At 44.5% G+C, this 20,691-nt stretch overlaps 1 protein-coding gene across 2 annotated transcripts in view; it reads right to left on the bottom strand.

The window, feature by feature from the left end:
• The window catches only part of LOC146809102 (retroviral integration site protein Fli-1 homolog), a 291,307-nt gene that overhangs the window by 29,744 nt on the left and 240,872 nt on the right, over positions 1 to 20,691 (bottom strand). For both annotated transcript variants that reach the window (XM_085615905.1, XM_085615906.1), the window contains exons 4-5: positions 13,843 to 14,046; positions 5,490 to 5,567 (exon numbers count right to left, since the gene is read on the bottom strand). In XM_085615905.1, coding sequence (XP_085472031.1) covers positions 5,490 to 5,567; positions 13,843 to 14,046 — 282 coding nt within the window. The remainder of the gene's footprint in view (positions 1 to 5,489; positions 5,568 to 13,842; positions 14,047 to 20,691) is intronic.

Here is a 20,691-nt window from a genome sequence, read left to right as displayed (position 1 = left end):
GGCGGTAACAGCGGTTGGATGAGATGGACCTTATCCGCAAGATTGGAACTATTATTAGAGTCAGCAATACGAGAGCCCACTGTTGAGCCCTGAATATTGGACCTTAGAGGTTGGTCTTTAGCAATGGTATCAGTTTGTGGGTTTATAGCATTAGATGGATGGTCTAGGACTTTAGCTTGTGTTTGTATGGCATGTAAGTCTTTTGTAGTGGCCATATTTTCCATAAATAATGCCTCCATTTTCCCAAGTCTGACATCTAAATGTTGCAACATTTGCTCCACAGGCTGGAAAGAGAGGATAGAACAAGGCTCAGTTTGCCTACCAATGAGTCTAAATTCAATGAACATGAATTTACGGGTAGTGGGCCATTCTTGGCGTGGGAATCTATTGGGGTCCCAGGGGAGCAGGACTCCAAAGTAACCGTAGGGACCGTAGACCGGGGAGGAGATTTGGTCATAATTTTTGGATGTTTCAGTTTTCCTCCCCGTGACGAGGTAACGGCCTTCCTCTTCTTCGGTATAGCGCCCTCCTTAGGCCCAAGCTCCTTTTCATTATTGGGGATCAACTCAATTGTGGCCATAGTGGTATTGATGGGCTGCCCACATAATAGTTGCGCGGGGTCTTCAACCCGGGCGTCTGTCCCGGTCCCAGTGTTTAGTGAGGTAATTGGATGCTCCTTGATAGCTGGATTAGGTTGGGTAGGAGCAGGTGGACTGACATGAGCAATAATTCCCAAAGAAGATCTTCTTAGGAAGACCGGGTCTTGCGATAAACGGCGCTGTGTCAGTTCGATTTCGTGCTCCAGTACCGAGGCTGCCCTTGTTATAAAATGGTCCAGTGTCCCCGCTACCATCCCAACAGGTGTGGCTTTAATAGCCCTTCTAGTAGCCATTGTTCTGAAGTGATTTAGATTAATATATCAATTACCGCTACTCACTTATAAGTCCGAATGAAGGGGGGGTGGCCCAGCCCAGCCTCGTCCGGCCTCTGACGGCCGTAGACGGCCCGCCCTCTGCCCGGGCTCAGCCCGGCGCCGCCCGCGCGCGTCCCGCGAGGCGGAGACCCAGCAGCTGTTTGTAGCGCCTCCGGGCGCGTAAGTACCCAGGCGGCTTCCACTTCCGCCGCAGAGGTTGCTGGGGGTTGTAGTTCCCTCTCTGGGCTGCGGCCGCGATGGGATGGCGGGAGCAGCAACCAGGGGGAGACAAGCCGCAGAGACAGCAGTCCTTCGCCACACGAGTAGGTGAGGTCTTGGCCAAACGCACAATGAGAGTGAACAAATTAACTGGACTGTATCGTCAGTGTGTTTCACATCTTTGCAGCGCGGCGAGGCTCTGTGGAACTGGATTCTCTTTCTTGCTCTTCTTTCTATTCCTCGTCATTTCTGTGCCCAGTGGAAGATGGCCGCCGCCGCCTTTCCTGATTCATATTTGAAGGGCCGGATCGATCTCGCATTGTTATAATTTTCACAAATAACTGTCTCCGAGTCTTTGTAAAATGTTCCTTGATTTCACCGGTGAGCAAAGCTTTGGTCAATCTCTCCCTGATTACAGCATCTGTTCCTTTGGCGTGGAAGCACGCTAAAGTTATTCCTCTTTTAAAGAAACCGGCTTTGGATCCTTCTGGGCCGGGCAACTATTGCCCTATATCCCAGCTGCCTTTCTTGGCTAAGTTGGTTGAATCTCATGTGAATACAATTCTCACTGAGTTTATTGAGCATAATGCCATCCAGGATCCTTCGCAGAACGGTTTCCGTGCTCGCCATAGTACAGAATCAGCTCTGTTGGCAGAGACGAAAGAAATCTATGGTAGTCTTGATGTCGGTGATTCCGCAGCCTTAGTTCTTTTGGACCTAAGCGCCGCTTTCGACACTGTCTCGCACGTGATACTTTTAAAGCGCCCACAGGAAATAGGAATCAGGGGTTCGGCCCTGGCCTGGTTTAGTTCTTTTTTAGAGGGGCGATCTTTCCAGGTCTTGGTCCCACCTTTCTACTCGCGGGAGTTTGCCCTGCTACAGGGGGTTTCGCAGGGCTCCATACTGAGCCCTTTACTTTTTAACATTTATGTTCGACCCCTTGCGTTGGTGGCTAAAAGAAGAGGGCTGTCACTGGTGTTGTATGCCGATGACACCCAATTGGTGATTGCCTTCTCGAAGAAATGTAGTCTCAACCTTGAAAAATGTAAGGAGGACTTGCTAGAGGTCGGGGATAGGATGGTTTCAAACTGCTTGTAGTTGAATGCCTGCAAGTCAGAGGTTCTGCTGTTCGGGAAGGATCGGGACATGGGGTCCGAACAGTGTTGGCCGGATCGTCTCAAACCGGCTCCTGCACCTAAAGAGGCAGTAAAGAACCTTGGAGTGTGGATTGACAATGGTCTTACCTTTGACACTCAATCAAAAGCGGTGGCCGGGATTTGTTTTGGGCTCCTGCGAGGTTTAAAACCTCTCCTGGGTTTCTTCCCTCCCAAAGTGCGCCAAACCATTGTCCAGGTGACAATTTTATCTAGACTGGACTATGGCAATTCTCTCTATCTTGGTGCTAATAAGTCCAGTATTAGGCGCCTGCAGTGAATACAGAATACAGCGGCACTCATTCTTGTGGCACTCCCGAAATCTTGCTCTGTATCTCATGTTCTGCCTAAATTACATTGGCCAGCAGTCGAGAAACGAATCCAGTTTAAAACACTTTGTGTGTCTCACAGGATTCTGATGCAACAAGCACCTTTGGGGCTGGCCAACTTGCTAGCGTTCTATGCGCCGCAACGCACCTTAAGGTCTGCTGACCAAGCCTTGGTCTGTATTCCTCGAGTTTTAAGAGCTAGAGCCGGAGGTCGCTCTTTTCGCAGTCTTGCGGCGAAACTATGGAATTCGCTCCCAGTCTCTATCAGAGGGATTCAGAATCATTTTGCGTTTCGTAAAGCCATACAGACCTGGCTCTTCCCGGAGTACATTTTTTTGCCCTCCATGCTCCCTCTCAATGTCTTTGGTGGCGCTGGGACGCCCCGTCGCTGGGGCAGCCAGCGCATTACAAATCCGACTATAATAATAATAATGGAGGCATACTTAAACAGAAGGAGGCATACCTGAACAGGTAGAGGCATACTTGAACAGATAGAGGCATACATGAAGAAATGGAGGCATATGTGAACAGATAGAGAAATTCTTGACCAGATAGAGGCATACATGAACAAAAAGAGGCATACATGAACAGATTACGTGAACAGATAGACACATACTTGAACGGATAGAGACTTACTTGAACAGATAGAGGCATACATGAACAGCTAGAGGAATACATTAACACATAGACAAATACATGGACAGATGGAGGCATACTTGAACAGATGGAGGCATACTTAAACATATAGAGACATACTTGAACAGATAGAGGCATACATGAACAGACAGAGGCATTCTTCAACAGATAGAGGCATACCTGAATAGATGGAGGCATACTTGAACAGGTAGAGGCATACTTGAACAGATGGAGACATACTTGAACAGATAGAGGTTTTCTTGAACAGATAGAGGTATTCCTTAACAGATAGAGACATACTTGAACAGAAAGACGCATACTTGAACAGATTGAGGCATACTTGAACAGATAAAGGCATACATGAACAGGTGGAGGCATGCTTGAACAGAAAGAGGCATACATGAACAGATGGAGGCATACTTAAACAGATGGAGGCATACTTGAACAGGTGGAGGCATACTTGAACAGAAAGACACATACATGAACAGATGGAGGCATGCTTGAACAAATATAGGCATACATCAACAGATGGAGGCATACTTGAACAGATAGAGGCATACATGAACAGATAGAGGCATACTTGAACAGAAAGAGGCATACATGAACAGATGGAGGCATACTTAAACAGATGGAGGCATACTTGAACAGGTGGAGGCATACTTGAACAGAAAGACACACACATGAACAGATGGAGGCATGCTTGAACAAATAGAGGCATACATGAACAGATGGAGGAATACTTGAACAGATAGAGACATACTTGTGCAGACAGAGAGACAAATGAACAAGCAAACACACACCTGAACCGAGAGAGGCACATCTGAGCACATAGACACCTCTATGCAGACAATAACACACCAGGGCAGATGAAAACACATCTGAGCAGACCAACACTACTGAGAAGACAGTAACTCACTGATGTGGACAGCGGCATGGCTAAAGAGATTGCCATAATGCTGAACGGATCGAGAAATCTAGGTAGAGGGAGGCAGTCATGAGCAGAAGCAGACATACCTCAGGAGAGAGACACATCTGAGTACACAGAGCTGCCTTAGCAGATAGAGATATTTTATAGATCAGTGCATGCCTGGTTATATAGAGATACACCTGAGCAGACAGACACACACTTCACCAGTAAATGAGACAAAGCTGAACATACAGACATACACCTGAGCAGATGGAGACATACCTGAAGATAGAGACAGGCCTGGACAGATGGAGAAACGCCTGAGTAGCTATAAACACATAAACACACACAAAAACACATCTGAACAGACAAAAATGCTTAGCAGATAGAGATACAACTAAAAAGAGAAGCAAGAGTTGATAGAGATATTTGAGCAATTACAGATAAATGAAAACACAGAGGAACATAAAACAGATAATGAGGCATCTGAGCAGGCGTGAAAGACCTAAGCAAAGAGAGGCACAAAGGAGCAGTCACAGGCCCACCTGGGAAGATGCAGGCACACCAGAATAAAAAGTACAATATGGCAAACAGATGCTCCTGATCAGACAGATCAGTTTGAAGAGATACAGATACCCATGACGGGTTTGAGACGCCTTCAAAAGACAGAGACATGACTGTGATGACCGAGGCACATGCTAGATATAGAAAGGCCTATAAGTAGACATCAGAGCAGTGAGACAAACCTGAGCAGCTAAAGGTATCTGATCAAGTGGAGGCACAAGAACAGATAGAGACATCTATGTGTAAATAGAGACAACTGAATGGATATAAAGAGACACTTGGTCTGATAAAGATGCACAAAAGCAGACAGGCACAAGCATGAGCAGATACAGACAACTGTGGAACAAACCGGTGCAGATAGAGGTACTGGAGCAGATAGACAGCCCTGAGTATATAGGGCCACTTGAACATATACAAAGAGACACCAGAGCAGACACTCCTGAGAAGATAGAGACATTCCTGAGAAGACTGAGAAAATAAAGACATTCCTGAGAGGATAGAGACACTCATGAGCTGGTTGAAACACCTCATCAGATGTAGAGGCAGGTTGAGGTTGAGGGCCCACACTGGAGGAATGCGCACATGAATAGAAGGTCGTCAATGAACCACAAAATGTCGGGCTGGACAAACTCATTTGGCAGTTGTGAGGTGTGTGTCTGGACAAACATCTGGATTGAAAGAGTATGAAAGTGTGCCTGAGAGTCAGAGTGTAATAGTACCCAGAAACATTATCTGCACAGTTTAAAACTGTGGCAATATGCGCTCACCTGTTTTAACCTGGATCCGCGGAGGTGGTGGCTGCTGCGTAATCACAGGAGTGACCGGATAGGTGAACGTCGGGCTGCCTGTTAGGAAAGAGGTTTTAGCACAAGTGGTCTTGGGAGGAGGAGTGAGAGAAGATGGGAAAGTGAAGACAGAAACACACATTATGAACCCCTTTCTCAATACATGATGTATAATGAAAGTGCCTGTCAGATCACACATTATTCATGAACAATCTGAGGAGTTGATTAATGGGTTAATGAAATGTGTAGTGTTTACTCATTTCAGACAGCAAATTAATAGGGGGGGTTGCTTTATCAAATATGTTTTGGCTGGGAGCAGGCATGAAAGAAGATGTTACTATAGGACCTACACTGTAGTTGGATTTGGGAAGAAAAAGAACAAAAGCATGTGGATGAGGGTTTCATCAATTGTTGAATGGGATTTGACGCTTTGTACTTCCAAGGAATTAAGGTTTCATACAAGACTAGATACAGGTTTTGGCATCAAGATTTTGTGGGTAGAACAATATGCGTTTTTGTATTATTCTTCATGTTATAAAAGCTTTACAGACTCATAGTGAACTAATATGCATGCCACACACACACACACACACACACACACCACAATGGCAGATGCCAGTGTGTATAGTTACACACAAATCAGAGTTTTGATAGAAAGAGCTCTTCTGTTTTGCTAATAAATTTGGCACCTTTGATAAATGTTCACGAAATGTTTAAAAAAAAAAACAATTCATCCACTTCAGCTCCTGGAAAGTTTCAAAGTGATCCGTCAAGTGGGGCCAGAGAAAAAGCAGGGCCCCAAAACTCTTTTTTCCCCATTCTATTTCCATATGAAAAATTAGACAACGATCCAGAGTAAACAGCTGAACAGAATTACACTAAATTTGCCATAATGTTGTCAGTAGTTTTTGAGAAATTAAGGTTAAAAATGTATAGATATATTAACATTTGGTCACAAGGAAGACATGGCGAGACCACAAACTCCAAAAAGAAAGTATTTAAATTTGTTGAGAGGACTTTTTTCCCCTGGAGCTGTCTTGCTCACATAGGAGCAAAACAGTCATGTGGGAGCTTGACTGTGATTGGCTGGCTGCAACTTAACAGAAATGTTGTGCCCACAATACAGGACTCGGGGACTGGTTCCCGGTGTCCAGCAAATTAAAAAAGTTATATAAGTGGTAGGGTAGAGGTATCCTGATCCTCTGAATCCTCTGGGGGTATCCCAGAGGGACCATATCTCCAGGGGCAAATCTTTAAACAAAATGGGCGGTGCCACCACAGGATTGAGAAAACTATTGCAAAACAAAAAAAGAGAGAATGCGAGATGGGGGTCGTGTGCGGCGGGGGAAATGCTGACATATTGTAATTCATTACTTTGTGCTACAAAACATAGAATTGCTCTGAAAAAACTAAGGTTAGAGTGGAGTTATAAATAAGTGTTAGACCTGGCATCTTTTGGTGTGTTTCCCCTGTCTTTTTGCTTTCTGACCTCCTGGTTTTGACTTTGTTTTTGCTGGGTTAGTGGCTCAGTGTGCTTTCTCACTGCTGTACAGTGTTGAAGTGCAAGTGCTCCTCTTGTAAATTGTATTATGGAATGGTGTTTCCATTATGGGCATGTTTGATTTACTGGTAAGACCCTAGTACAATGCACTGAGAGTGCCAGGGCCTGTAAATCATATGCTGCTAGTGGGACTGCAGCGCTGATTGTGCCACTCACTCGAGCAGCCTTTCAAAGGGTTCTCAGACCTGCCACTTCAGTGTCTGCGCGCAGTTTTTACTGCCATGTTGACTTGGCAAGTGCACCCATTTGCCAAGCCCTAAACCTTCCCTTTTATTACTGAGTCACCCCTATGGCAAGCCCAAGGTACCCCTTTGGGCAGGGTGCAGTGTATGTGAAAGGTAGGACATGTCCTGGTGTGTGTGGCATGTCCTAATAGCGAACTACAGTGTAGTTTGTTTTTCACTGGTGAAAGGTTATCTGTCCCATAGGATAGAATGGGGAATACTTGGTAATATTTCATGAGTATATCTTCCCTTTAAGACAAGATAGAGAAATGGAGTTTAGTAGACCTGAACTCAGAATGTAGAAATGCATCTTTTAGTAAAGATGATTTTTATGTTCTGTGTTTGAAAATACTACTTTTAGAAAGTAGGTATTTTCTTGCTTTGCCATCATGTGTGCTTCTGCTGGGTTGTGGGTTGACTGTCTGGCTTTGGAGTGATAGTGGCTGGGGATGGGCATTCTCTTCAGACAGTCACTGGGTGGGGGGGGGTGTCGAGGTGTGTCCTGCCTTTCCTGGATGATTCAGGGCTGAGCTGAATAGAGATGGGCTGCATTTAGAGTAGGGGGAGGAGATTTCCTTGCACCTGAATGGGCCTGGTCTTCCTTGGACAAAGCTGTCTCCACCTCCTGCCTGGAAGCTGCGCCAGAGAGGACCAAACTGGTTTGGACTGAGCACAGGCACTCTCTGCCGAAGAGAACAAAGAGAAACTGGGTATAAATATTGAGGCCCGACCCCAAAACTTGAGAACCCGCTTGGATCAAGGAACCTGCCAAAAAGAAGAGCTGGATGAACTACCAGGAGCAGTACTGCCCCGTTGCTGTGTTGTTGCTTTGTTGGGTTGGCCTGCAGTGGCTGCTCTGCCTTGGGCAGTGAAAGAACTTGACTGAACTCTCTTTTCTTTTCGCTGAAAATCTCCAAGGGCTTGAAATAGAGCTTGCCTCCGGTTCACAAAGTCTCAGGGACAGCAAAGACTTCACTTACCTCTTGGTACTGCCTCTGGAACCGTGAGTTTCAATTGCCACAAAGGGGGAAAACAGCTGTCACTGTCACCAACATCGCTGTGGGCACCGTTTCCTGAAGGCACTGCAGAGGGCACGGCCACACTTCTCACCGCAACCCTGATCTCATCGATGATGATGACGACCACCACTGCCACCGAGCCGCTGCTTACACCACGATCTGGGGGCACCGCACTCTGCACCACCAGACTTCACTCGGCCGCGCTGGTCCCACCGATGATGTTGCTGCACGCTGACCTTAACACCCGTGGCTGTAAGTCACACGAGGCACCGCCCCGTCCCACACAGCAGTCTGGTCCGACCGACACCAGCACCCATCAACCGGCACTGTCGCGTGCACCGTGACCAGCCAGCACCGCCTCACTTAGCACCACAGCCCCGGTCTAACTGCCACTGCTGGATGACGCTCACTGAGCCACTGCGTGCACTGCAACTTGAGGGTCCTGCACACCGCACCGCTTTGCTATACATCGCAACGGTGACGGTTGCCACAACCAGCCCATACTGATGTGGTCCGCCAGAACCAGAGGCACTGTTTACGAGTCTGCTGACACTTACGCTGGTCTACACCGACACGGTCAGCCAGAACTGTTGGATTCTGTTGTTTTCAGCACTGCAGTAGCAATGGACAGAGCTACCGGCTTCAAGGAACTGCATTTTAAAGTTATTCTTGCAAAGTGCATCTATTTGATTACTGTATGTTGGTCTTTTATCATTTTGGTCTTGTTTGCACAGTTAAATATTGGTTATTTTTCTAAAATTGATATAGTGTCCTTTTGTAGTGTTTTCGCTGTATTACTGCTGGTTATGTGCAAATGCTTCACACACTGCCTTAAGATAAGCCTGATTGCTCGTGCCAAGCCACCCAAGGGGTGAGCAGGGGTTATTTCAGTAGTGTATCCCTCTTATCCTGACTAGAAGGATGGGTCCCTATTTGGACAAAGATGCAAGTCATTGCCAACTGAGACCCCCATTTCTAACAGTAAGGTAATACTATTTTAACTCCTTTACCGCGGCGCAAATTTCGCCGCGGTGTGGGAGTTCTAAAGAGTGGGCGGGGCTGCATCGGCCAACGGTCGTCAGCTGCACTGGGCAGGTAGGGCTCGCGTTGGCCAACCACTGACGCGAGCACGGAACGGGTTAACTTACATTAATTAAAAAACCTTGGAAATTCACTGAAGAAACCAAAGGTTAAAGTGGAGTCATATGTAGGTCTTCTAATAATATAAAACCTACTGCTTTAAAACAAAAAAATTAAATTAATCTATTATACGTAACTGACATCCTGTATGAAGGTGTGGTCTCTCTTTATACCTGTATTCAACTTGATCTATGGATGCAAGCGAGCAGGCATTATTTTAGGAACAAGTTAATTTATCTGTATGACCATTTGAATGATGTTACTTTAGATGCTGCATTTCTGCCTGGAAAACAGTTTGTTTATCTTTAAAAAGCAGTGGTACAAACAGCTCATCAGGACTGCGATGGGCAGTTCTTTTGCACCCAGGTACTCAGGGATTTTTATGGACTGGTGGGAGAAAGAATACGTGTGGATCGAAGTCAATGTACATTTGACCAAATATATAGAGTTATGAACATGTTACATAAACAATCTTTTTATAGATTGGGATGGTTCTAATGTGAAGTTACAGGAATTCTTGAATCACAGTTCGATGAATGATTTAAATCTCTGATTCACACACCGGATTCATAAAACCCAGATATATTTCTTGGATGTTTCTATAACTAAAACATACAATACAATACACACCAGCCCGCATCCTAGGAGTACCCCTAGAAACAGCATTTTGCATGCACGCAGCCACCTTCCTAAGAGTCTGAAATGGAGTCTACCTTAGTGCCAAGCGTAGCTGCTGCACCCAACAGGGAGGAGAAATGGATGCCCAGCAAATTTAAAGCCAGGGGTTACTGGAACTCAGAACTGCCAGTGAGAGGCAGAGTAAACTGTTACGGGTAAGTCTACTAGCTAAGAGAGCTGAAGAGGGGGAGCAACGGAACCCCATCAAGTCATATTGACCTCTACATAAAACAGCGAGTCAGCAGCGATAAAACGCATGTTTCAAAACATTGGCACTTAGTGAAATCAGACTCCATAATAGGCAGTCTGGTGGGTGTGGTTACACCACACCCACTTGTAACATATCAGAAAATCCAAGTCAATTAAAGACATCCCGTGTACAAAGTTACCCTGGCACACAGAATAAGGGTGGTTGGCTAAAGGAACAGCAAGGATTCTTTCAGTGTGATTAGTGCAAAGCATGCAAAGGATGTACAATTAAGAGGAATTATGGACTACCATCGGGTAGAACTGCCAACATTAATAAATTCATAGCATGCTGCAGTGACCATGCATCTATCTCCTAGAATGTCCGTGCGACCTATAGTCTGTGGGCAGCACGATCTTTCCTGTTAAGAAAAGGATGTTGGAACATATTAGGGCTAATGAATTGATTTTTGGGATTTGACAGGAGTTATACCACTTCTACACTGACCTCCTCGAAAGCCTGAGCAACATCGGACTTTCCCAGATCGTCACAGACCCACGTGGCAGGACACATCCTTGATCGTAACTTCACCCCCGGCAACAACATTAAATGCAACTTTGCCTCTCCACTCACTTGGATCAACTACTCCATCATACACTTCCAAATCTACACACTGCCAGCCAAAGCACCCACATGCATCAACATGCCCAGCCAAAACTGGGACAATATAACAGAAGCTGACTGGTGCAAAGATATCAGCAACTTCAACCAGTGGGTCAAGGCCTGCATAGGCTCACTCCAACCAATCAAACATTCATAAACATGGCAGAAACAACTGACAGGCAACATTGCATACAGACAAGCTCCAGGACTCCAAAAGATTCTATAAGCAGCTGGAAAGGAAATGGAGATCCAAACATGAAGCCAACACCAGATAGACCTAGAAGTCTGCACTCAAGCACTACCACAATCTCCTGAGGGATACCAGGAAACGAGCCCTTACTGAATGGATTGAGGCTAGTTCCAACAACTGCAAAGAGATCTTCTCTATCATCAAGGAGTTCACCACACCAGAGGCCACAGCCAAATCCATCGCTCCTTCTCAGGAATTCTTTAACAACCTTTCCAACTTCTTTCATAGAAAAATTGAAAAGATCTACCATAACTTTGGACAACTCTTGCACAAGGCTTTGCATAATACTGGATCAGAAGGCATTAAAAAACTCTTTCGAAGATATGTCCCCACCAAGCAGTTAAGATCTGGAAAGCTAGAGGGGTGGGGGGGGCGGGGGGGGTGGTAGAGCTTTCTCTCTGGCTGCGGCCAAACTCTGGAATTTCCTTTCTTCTTCAATCTCTGGTCTGGAAACTCATTCTCTCTTCCGTAAAGCCTTGAAGACCTTGCTTTTCACCCTTTCAACACAGTAAGCCTTGCACATATTCGCACAATTGTCTGCTGGCCCCTTTTTGTAGTGTCTTGACGCCCCTGGGCAAAGTTTACGCTCTACAAAGCTAATATTCATTCATTCAACTCATTTCCAAGGATATCACCACCAATCTGCCCGACACCAGCCAAGACTCTCCTAACCAAGTGGAGAACACTCACTGAGGAAGACACCGCTGCTATCGGAAAAACTGTTTCTTCTTGGTCCCCAACAGATCTTTTCCCCCATCATAACTACAATATGTGAGGAGTTCAGCAAAATCATCACTCACATCATCAACTCTTTCATCATGTCCAGCACCTTCCAGTAAGACTGTAAACAGGCAGCAGTGAAGGCCCTCCTCAAAACAACTTCAGCCGTCCCCAGCGAGATGAGCAATGCCCATCCTATCTCCCTGTTCCGGTACCCAGCCAAAGTGATGGAGAAGACAATCAACCAACAGCTCACCAACCACCTTGAGCTCCACAGCCTACTCTACCACACCCAGTCCAGTTTGATGAGGTCTGCAGCCTAGGGGCCCATAGAAAAATGATTTCCCTTATACTGCTTGACCTTTCAGCTGCGTTCGATACTGTGTCACATTCTAGCCTTATCAGAAGACTGCATGACAAAGGCATCCAAGGTGTAGCCCCCAGCTGGATATGCTCCTTCCTCTGCAGAGCCGCCCAGGGTTCATCAATCAGCCTGTTCAACATGTACAGCCTGTTCCCATGGGGAGCAGGGTCAAGACTGATTTGCATATGGCTGGGTTTAAACTGGAATGGCATGAGGAGGAAACAAATGATGGATTTAGGCCCACACCTCTCTACTGGGGTGAATATTTGACATTGTTCTGCATTCTGTCCATCAAATGTTTTAACATTTAGATGACAACATAACATAACATACCATAGCATAACATAACATAACATAACATGGGTATTTGTAAAGCGCACTCTCACCCAGAAGGGTATCTTGGCGCTGAATAACAGATGCTTATTGTTACCCAACTCAATGGTGCACACCACTAGCCAACATCATCAGAGCACACAGCATATCCATCATTTCCTATGTCAATGACACCCAACTCATCTTATCAATGTCCGACAAGTACACCCCCACCCAGAACCAACTTCTCTAAATGCATGATCAATGTAGCAGAGTGATGAATATCAACAGCCTGACACTTAAATCTGACAAGATGGAAGTGCTGATTTTCAGAAACAGGAAATCCCCCTGGGACTACACTTACTAACCTTAAGAGCTTGGTCCCACAACAGCCAACCATTCAAGAAACCTGGGAAACATCTTAGACAATAAACTCAACATGGCAGCACAGATAAACACAGTCAACGCCTCCTGATTCATATATTGCCCACATGCATTGAAAAATCTTAAAAAGGATTCCCAGGAACTCCAGACATACCATCATTTAAGAGCTCATCACCAGCAGACTAGACTATGGCAACACACTATATGCCAAACTCTCTAACCACCTCCTCCACTGACTTCAGATCGTCCAGAATGATGCAGCAAGACTCTTCCTAGACCTCCCATGTTGCATCCACATCACCCCACACCTCAGAGAGCTCCACTGGCTACCTATATACAAACGCTGCCAACTCAGACTTTTCACTCATGCATACAGGGCCCTGCACAATATAGGACCGATATACATTAACAGCACCTACACTTCCACCAACATACCATTTGATATTGGAAGACATATGTTGAGTATAGGGGTGTACGGATAGAAAACTTAAACATTCTTACATATTTGAATCAGTGGTCACAAAGAGAAGAGCGGATGTTGATACGCAGCAGATTGAATTTTCATATTAGAAGATAGAACGTTCATACAGGGACGATTGAAGGCTCATATACAGGACATTAAGCATTCATACTAAAATACTCATGAACAGAGATGCAAGGTCCATTCATAGAAGGTTAAAGTTAAACCTAAGACAGAATATTCATAAACAGAAGATTGATCATCCCTCTACAATAGACTGAGCATTCACACGCAGACAGTTAATAACCATAGACATAAGATTAAGGCTTGAGACAAGACCTGGAGGTCATAGGTTGCATTCGGGGGCTCATACTTTGCCTGAGGTAGCCCAGGTGTGACAGCAGGATTTCTGTGTTATAGGGTGATGTGATCCTCATAAAGTCCTCTTTGGCCATTTTGCAGAGTTCCTTCCCATCGATGTTCTGGAATGAGGCCATGTCCATGTCCAACAGGCCGTATTCTTTGACTGCCCATTCCACCCACTGCCGCACGTGGTCATGTGTCCACACACCGGGATCTGCACGGACATGGAGAAAAGCTTGTGAGAGAGGAGATATATGCTCAAACTCTAGCCCTGCAGGATATAAGGTTTTTCACTTCATACAGTGCTTAGAAAGCATTTTAGGGGGTGAAGTGTGACCGTACCTCAAATAAGACTTGAAGACAAGCCCAACACAATTAAAACAATCTTTCACAGAGAACCAGAATTTATTTCCTCCATTAGAACATTATGAACGAATGTACCACAGACTTGTCAAGAATGTGGACAATCAGGAGCAATAGAGACACACTTGGGGACTCATTTATCAGGTTTGCCGTAAGACAGCGCCAAAGGCCTTCCTGCTGCGCTGCCCTATGGCAAAAGAAATGAGCAGGAATGTGCCGTATCTATCAGATATGCCACATTCCTGTCCTTTTCCCCAGCGGCGGCGCACAATTGACTGCCATGAGCCAACGCAGGTCTTTGCACCATTGTGTAAGGGTGCCCGCTTTGCCGGGATGATTATTTTTGTGCAGGATGGGAAACCTTTCTGCACAAAAACAATCACAAGAGGTTCTTTCCTCTTTCTATGTGTGCTGCAGAATGCAGCACGTATAGAAAAAGGAAAAACTAGGAGAATTAAAGATATTTCTCCTCATTGTGCTCCCTTTGACCTCCCCTGGAGAGGTATAAGTTCTTGGAGCTGCATCAGATTTACGATTTCTCACAAACCTGGAGCAGTGTCAAAAAGCTATGGATGTTGCTGGGAACGCTCCCAGCAACACCCATTGCACGCCCCTTTAATGCAGAAAACTGTGTTAAAGGGAACGATATTTACGAGGAAGCATTAAGCCAAAACAAGTGACTTAGAGCTGCCTGGTAAATATGGAACAGGCTCCAGTGCCACATCACAAAAAGAGAAAGTGTAAGGGATACGTTTAGGTATAGTTTAGGATTTGGGCTGTTTAGGTCTCTCTGAGTCAGCGCGCATTCGCTGCTCGGAGAGACTTTAGTAAGGGCTTTAAAAAATGCTACCGCCGGCTACAGCTTGCAGTGCATGTACGCGGGCGCGCGCTTCAGCAGAGGCGCCATATGGCGTGATTACTGCTGCGCGCGCACCACTCACGCACATGCACTGCAAGCTGTGGCCGGCGGTAGCATTTTTAGCTTGCTAATCACGGCACCGGTGCTTTACTTTTAACATTAAAAGTAATGCGCCGGTGCCGCGATTATAGCAAAAGTAAAGAAATAGAAAAAAACATCTATTTCTTTACTTTTGCTATAATCAAGGCACCCGCGCTTTACTTTTAATGTTAAGTAAAGCGCTGGTGCCGCGATTATAGCAGAAGTAAAGAAATAGAAACAAACATCTATTTCTTTACTTTTGCTATAATCGCGGCACCCGCGCTTTACTTTTAATGTTAAAAGTAAAGCACCGGTGCCGCGATTAGAAAGAAAACAAGCATTGGCATAGCCAATAGGTCTCGCCTTTGGGACCTTAGAAGTGTTTAGCCATGCAACAGTTGCATAATGAAATACTTATAAGGTCCCAAAAGCGAGACCTATTGGCTATGCTAATGCTTGCTTTAAGATGAGAGCAAGGTTAGATTGGGGAAAGGGTTAGGGACAATGAAACTGTTAGGGTTAGGTTTAGGTCTAGGTTAGGGTGAAGATAAATGTTAGGTTAGTTTAATATCGGAGACAGGTTATATTACAGATAAAGGTCAACCTGTCTGTAAATATGTGACATGAACATGTCCTAAGGACAATGCAATCATATCAGTAAATGTCCAGCTGCAGAACAATCTGCCTCATGAATACCAAATAGTGAGATTGCGGTGATGGACTACAAGCATTGGGATGGTATCAGACCACCAGCTCTGGGGCAGCATTTACAAATGAGAAATAACGTTTTTACAGTGACATGAGGTACTTCAAGGAACCAGTGCAGTTTTAAAAAAATGGTTCTTGTTTGTGGAAGCATTGGGGAGAGCAGTGCCCACTCCCCTCAAGGCCACCAACAGCATTTTCAAAGGGAAGTAGTCCAACAGGGACAGCTTCCCCTTTGCAAATGAGTTACTACCTTCTTTGAGGTTTCACTAACTTTTCAATAGTTTGTGACCGCAATTGTGGTAACAAACTATTGATACATCTCATTGCGCCTTGCAGTTAGGAGGGGACGCTGCTTTCACACCCCCTCCTCATTACGATTTGGAATGAGTCACAAAACCCCTTTTGCAATGCAGGTTTTTTCTTCCTAACTGCAAAAAGGAGATAGTACATAGTAAAAAAACATTTAGCGATTGCAAACCTTGTGATTTAGTGAATCGCTGGGTTTGCAACAGCAAAATGATTTCATTCATTTAGCCGTAGGTTAGGTTTATGTATGGAGTAGAACTATGGGAAGATGGAGGTCAAGATCATGCAATATAGTATATAATGTCATATGTTTCTTTCAATGTATTATATTGTAGAAAATAAGTACAAATATACCATTGCAGCAGAAAAAGAGACATGTTGTTGGATTGAAAACAATAATGTTCATTAATTGAACACATTTTGAGCATTTTGTTTAATGAAATAGTCATTTCAAGGTAAAGTGGGAGCAAAATCAAAGTCTTAAATTGAATGGTTTATAAAGAGAAAATGTGACAAAAGAAACTTTTGTGCTCTTCTTTACAAGGTCAGAGCTACACTTTAGAACCCAGTTGTGCCTTGAAACTGGATATTGAAATCTAATATGTCTAAAGGTATAGTTTCTCCACCATGGTTTAGTTTATCCACTTGAGGTTGAGTGATTATCCACCTGACATATAGAGACCAATGTCGCAGAAAGCCCGTCTCGTGTAGATTCCCTGGAAGCCAGTTAAAACTAGAACTCACTCTCCATGTAGAACTGCTATTTCGTTTGAGTACATTTATGTGAATTATTAAACTACATGTTATTTTTGGTTTCTGCTTCAGTGGTGATGTGACCAAGTACACTTTGTGGTGGGGATTGTCTTTCTTCAAGAGGGCCCAGGCCATGAAAGGCTTAACAGAGGAAGGGCCTGACTCACTTCCAAGCATTTGGGGGTCAAAGGGAAAATGTTGACTTTTAAGAGGATTATATTTGGCCCCCTCCCCTTACAGACAACCCCTTTCTATCTGCATACTATATAAGTAAAAATAACAAACAGACTATTAAATCTATTGCATCTGATTTTTTAACCCTTAGATATGTTGAAGGGTTGCATTCAGAGTCCCCAGTTCATTGACCCTTACCTGATATTCATCAATGAATGTGTAACAGACAGATGATGCCACCTGATGTACTACAACCGCGATGAGCTCCCGGCTAATTGCTGCCACCTTCAAAAGCGCCCTTTGATGCTCTCGACTCCTCTTCCTCAGTCTTTGAGAGGGTTCCTCCCAGGGCGATTTGCGCGCGTTTAACAGCATACGACAGCGCAGTTTCGCGACCACCTCCTCAGAGTGGCCACAATACTTCACATGAACTCGAACTCGAGTTGGACTGTGAGCTACCTATGTCGATTGGTAGCAAGGATAATCGTGTTCATGTGCATTTCATTATAATGCCAAGGTATTTACATTTGAAAGCATGCTCAATCATCGTGTTTCTAAACTTACCAATTTCCACCCTTAGGGGCATATTATCAAGCCAGGCGCTAAAACGGCGATAATCGGCTTGATAATATGCTCTATGGAATTCCAATTGAAGCCCGTGTTAGATGTCCTTCCAATCTAACATGGGCTTCAATTGGAATTCCATAGAGCATATTATCAAGCCGATTATCGCCGTTTTAGCGGCAGTTTTCTGCCGTTAAAGCGGTGATAATTTTTGTCGCCTGGCTTGATAATATGCCCCCTAGTTTCACACTAAAACAAATTTACAAGGGCTTTATCTCCACTTTTTTGGCTTACAAAGCCAAAAAAGCGGAGATAAAACCAGCGCCCTATTTACAAGAGGGTGCTAACATGCATAATCGCATGTTAGCACCCTTTTACCCAACGCCTCCCTTTGCATCTCCAATGAGATGCAAAGTAGGCGTTACTGGGCGTACCCCGGATGGACTACCTTGCAAATATCGCTAATGTTTACATCGCAATATTTACAAGGCAGCCCACAGGATTTTAGCAGACGTTAGATTTTGGCGAAAACGTCCGTTTTCGCCAAAATCTAACGTCTGCTAAAATCCTGACTTTGCCATCCCTAACATAGGGGGTGGATTATGCTGATACGACCCTGTGGGTCGTATCAGCAAGGTTATCGCCGTTTTGCAGAGAACATCGCTGGAAAACCAGCGATGTTCCCTGCAAAACGGCGATAACCTCGCTATCTCTGGAATTTTTATCGCTCTGGAGAAACGCGTTCTTAATAATGCGCTACCAGGGCGATAAATTCCAGAGATAGCCTGCGATAATATTATTATCGCTAAGCACGGCCAGCGATAATTCTCGCTGGCCGTTGATAATATGCCCCATAGGGGTAGATTTATCAAGGTGTTGTTTCATAGCAAGGTCTTGATAAAGTATTTACTTTCTAGAGCAAAACTTACGGCAAAGTTGTGCTGAAAGCAGTGGAAAGAGCGCTTTGTGCTACTTTAAGCCCAGGAGGCATGGCATGGCTGGTACTTGGGTGTTCCAATGCATCATCCATGGCTTTCGACGCAGTGGCATATCTACAAAGATTGCCAGACCTTTTTTTCGTTAAAAATAACGCTTCTTTGTCAGAGGCGTTAAGTAGGAGAAATGTATTGTTTTTGCCTTTCATTTCAGGCACGGCATGTGTTCCGCACTGTACAGAATGTTTGAAACATAAATAACATTGCCTAAGACTAGGATTTGATACAAGAAGCAACTATGGTTGCTGCACTGAGCTGCACACTTGTTTGGTAAATCTGTTCCTTAAATGTTGATTTGTCATAAACAAGCATTGACAAATTGTTTGCACAATATATACCCATCACTGACAGTATTCTCTCTATTGCAAAGTTGTGTGTGGTGTAACACAACAATCATCCACGTAGGCGGTTTTACTATGCTAAGTTAATGTCCTAATGGAATGCTTCTTATGCGTGGCAGGAAAGGAAATAAATTGCGAGTTCTCAATGTAATTTACGCAGTGTAGAAAGAACAAGTTCTTCTTTATCGTGACATCATGCCAGAAAAGACCTTCGTTCCCTCAATGTTTCCAGGAGATCTGCAAACTAAGGTCTAAAAATCACCGCGGCTCAACCACACCCTGACCACAAGACGAGCAGCATGAACCCACGCGCTGAATGTACCTGACTTTATCAAAAAACGTATAAAGAGTCTATGCATGGGCATGACCACAATTTACAAACGACAAGGGCATCAAACTGCACCAAACCTTGAAAATTGCAGTAGGAGAATTTATAGGACATATATGTAAGGGCTTGAGAAATCTCACAGTCATAAGTTCCCAGAGCAGACAATTGTCGGATGGGTCAAACATCCAAGAACAGAGGACTCCATTCTATCCCTGTGTTCATTACCTCAGTGTTTGCTTTTGGATATTCGAGGGAATTTTAAGCAATAGCATAGCCAGATTGCTGATTTCAAACGATGTCATTATATAAATTAATCTAAGATTCCATTTAGTGAGGTCAACCAGGGACGAAAACTAAGCTCCTACGAAGCAGTACCAAACCTTCTATACACCTAGAACTTCCACTAAATGTGATCTGAAAGACCTCAGACATCTTCTTATAGGTCAACACACATCTCTGCTTTAAACACTGGTGAGTGGGGATTACCGCTGATAGTATGAGCGTCCCAAGTTTTATCTACTCGGTTATCTATCAATAAACAAATAAAGTGGTAAAGCAATCCTTGTAGTAGCTCACACTTTCTAAGTTTAAAAAATGATGAAGAGAGGATATACTGGGAGAGCAACACAGTGAAGCACGGTTGAGCAACACTGCCCAAATCCTGCCTGTGGGAGGATAAACGCGTGCTGTTGTTCTGCCCTGATGCTGAGTTGGTATAAAGGTAACTAGCCACAACTCATCACCCTACCATACAATAGATTGTTTAGTCCTTGGGCCATCAGCACTGGTCCAGAAGGTCTGGATCCATCCATTTTCAGAAAATGCACTAAGTAATCATTTCCATTTATTTTGATGTAAATTTACTTTTGTGGATTTCCTGAAACTTTGTTATGGCTCCAGCACTCTTGAACCTATGTTAGTCAATCATCTCTGGGTTTGTCTTGACATCTTTTCATGAGTAGGTGTAAGTATGATGGCTGGTTCGCTGCTTAAAAACACTTAAACCAGATTGTATGAAAAACAGTTCAAGAAAAGCTGGTGCTAGTTACAGCTAGGAAATCATTGGCAGATGGATGAGGACTGCTCACCTTTGTATGCTGTTACAGACCCCTGGGGGCCCTGTCAGCCAGTTCTTACAGATGTGGACTGACATTGGCACAATTTCTAAGTACAGATGTGCAAGGATTTTATGACGCAAGCGAACTGTAGATCCGATGATGGGGTACCGTATTTCATGGCACTTCCTGTGATTCCAGTGGTTCATTTGTAAAAAAGTAAGTGCTGGGGCTCTGGTCAGGGGGCAGCGTGCACCAGCCCTTTTCTTCTGTTAGCGCTGCCTAAAACAAAACCCACTACTAACCATGAAAGTGGGGAGTATATGTGGCAT

This window comes from Triturus cristatus, chromosome 7 (genome assembly GCF_964204655.1).
Source record: "Triturus cristatus chromosome 7, aTriCri1.1, whole genome shotgun sequence".
Taxonomy (NCBI): Eukaryota; Metazoa; Chordata; class Amphibia; order Caudata; family Salamandridae; genus Triturus; species Triturus cristatus.
This window is presented reverse-complemented; position numbering and strand designations above follow the sequence as displayed.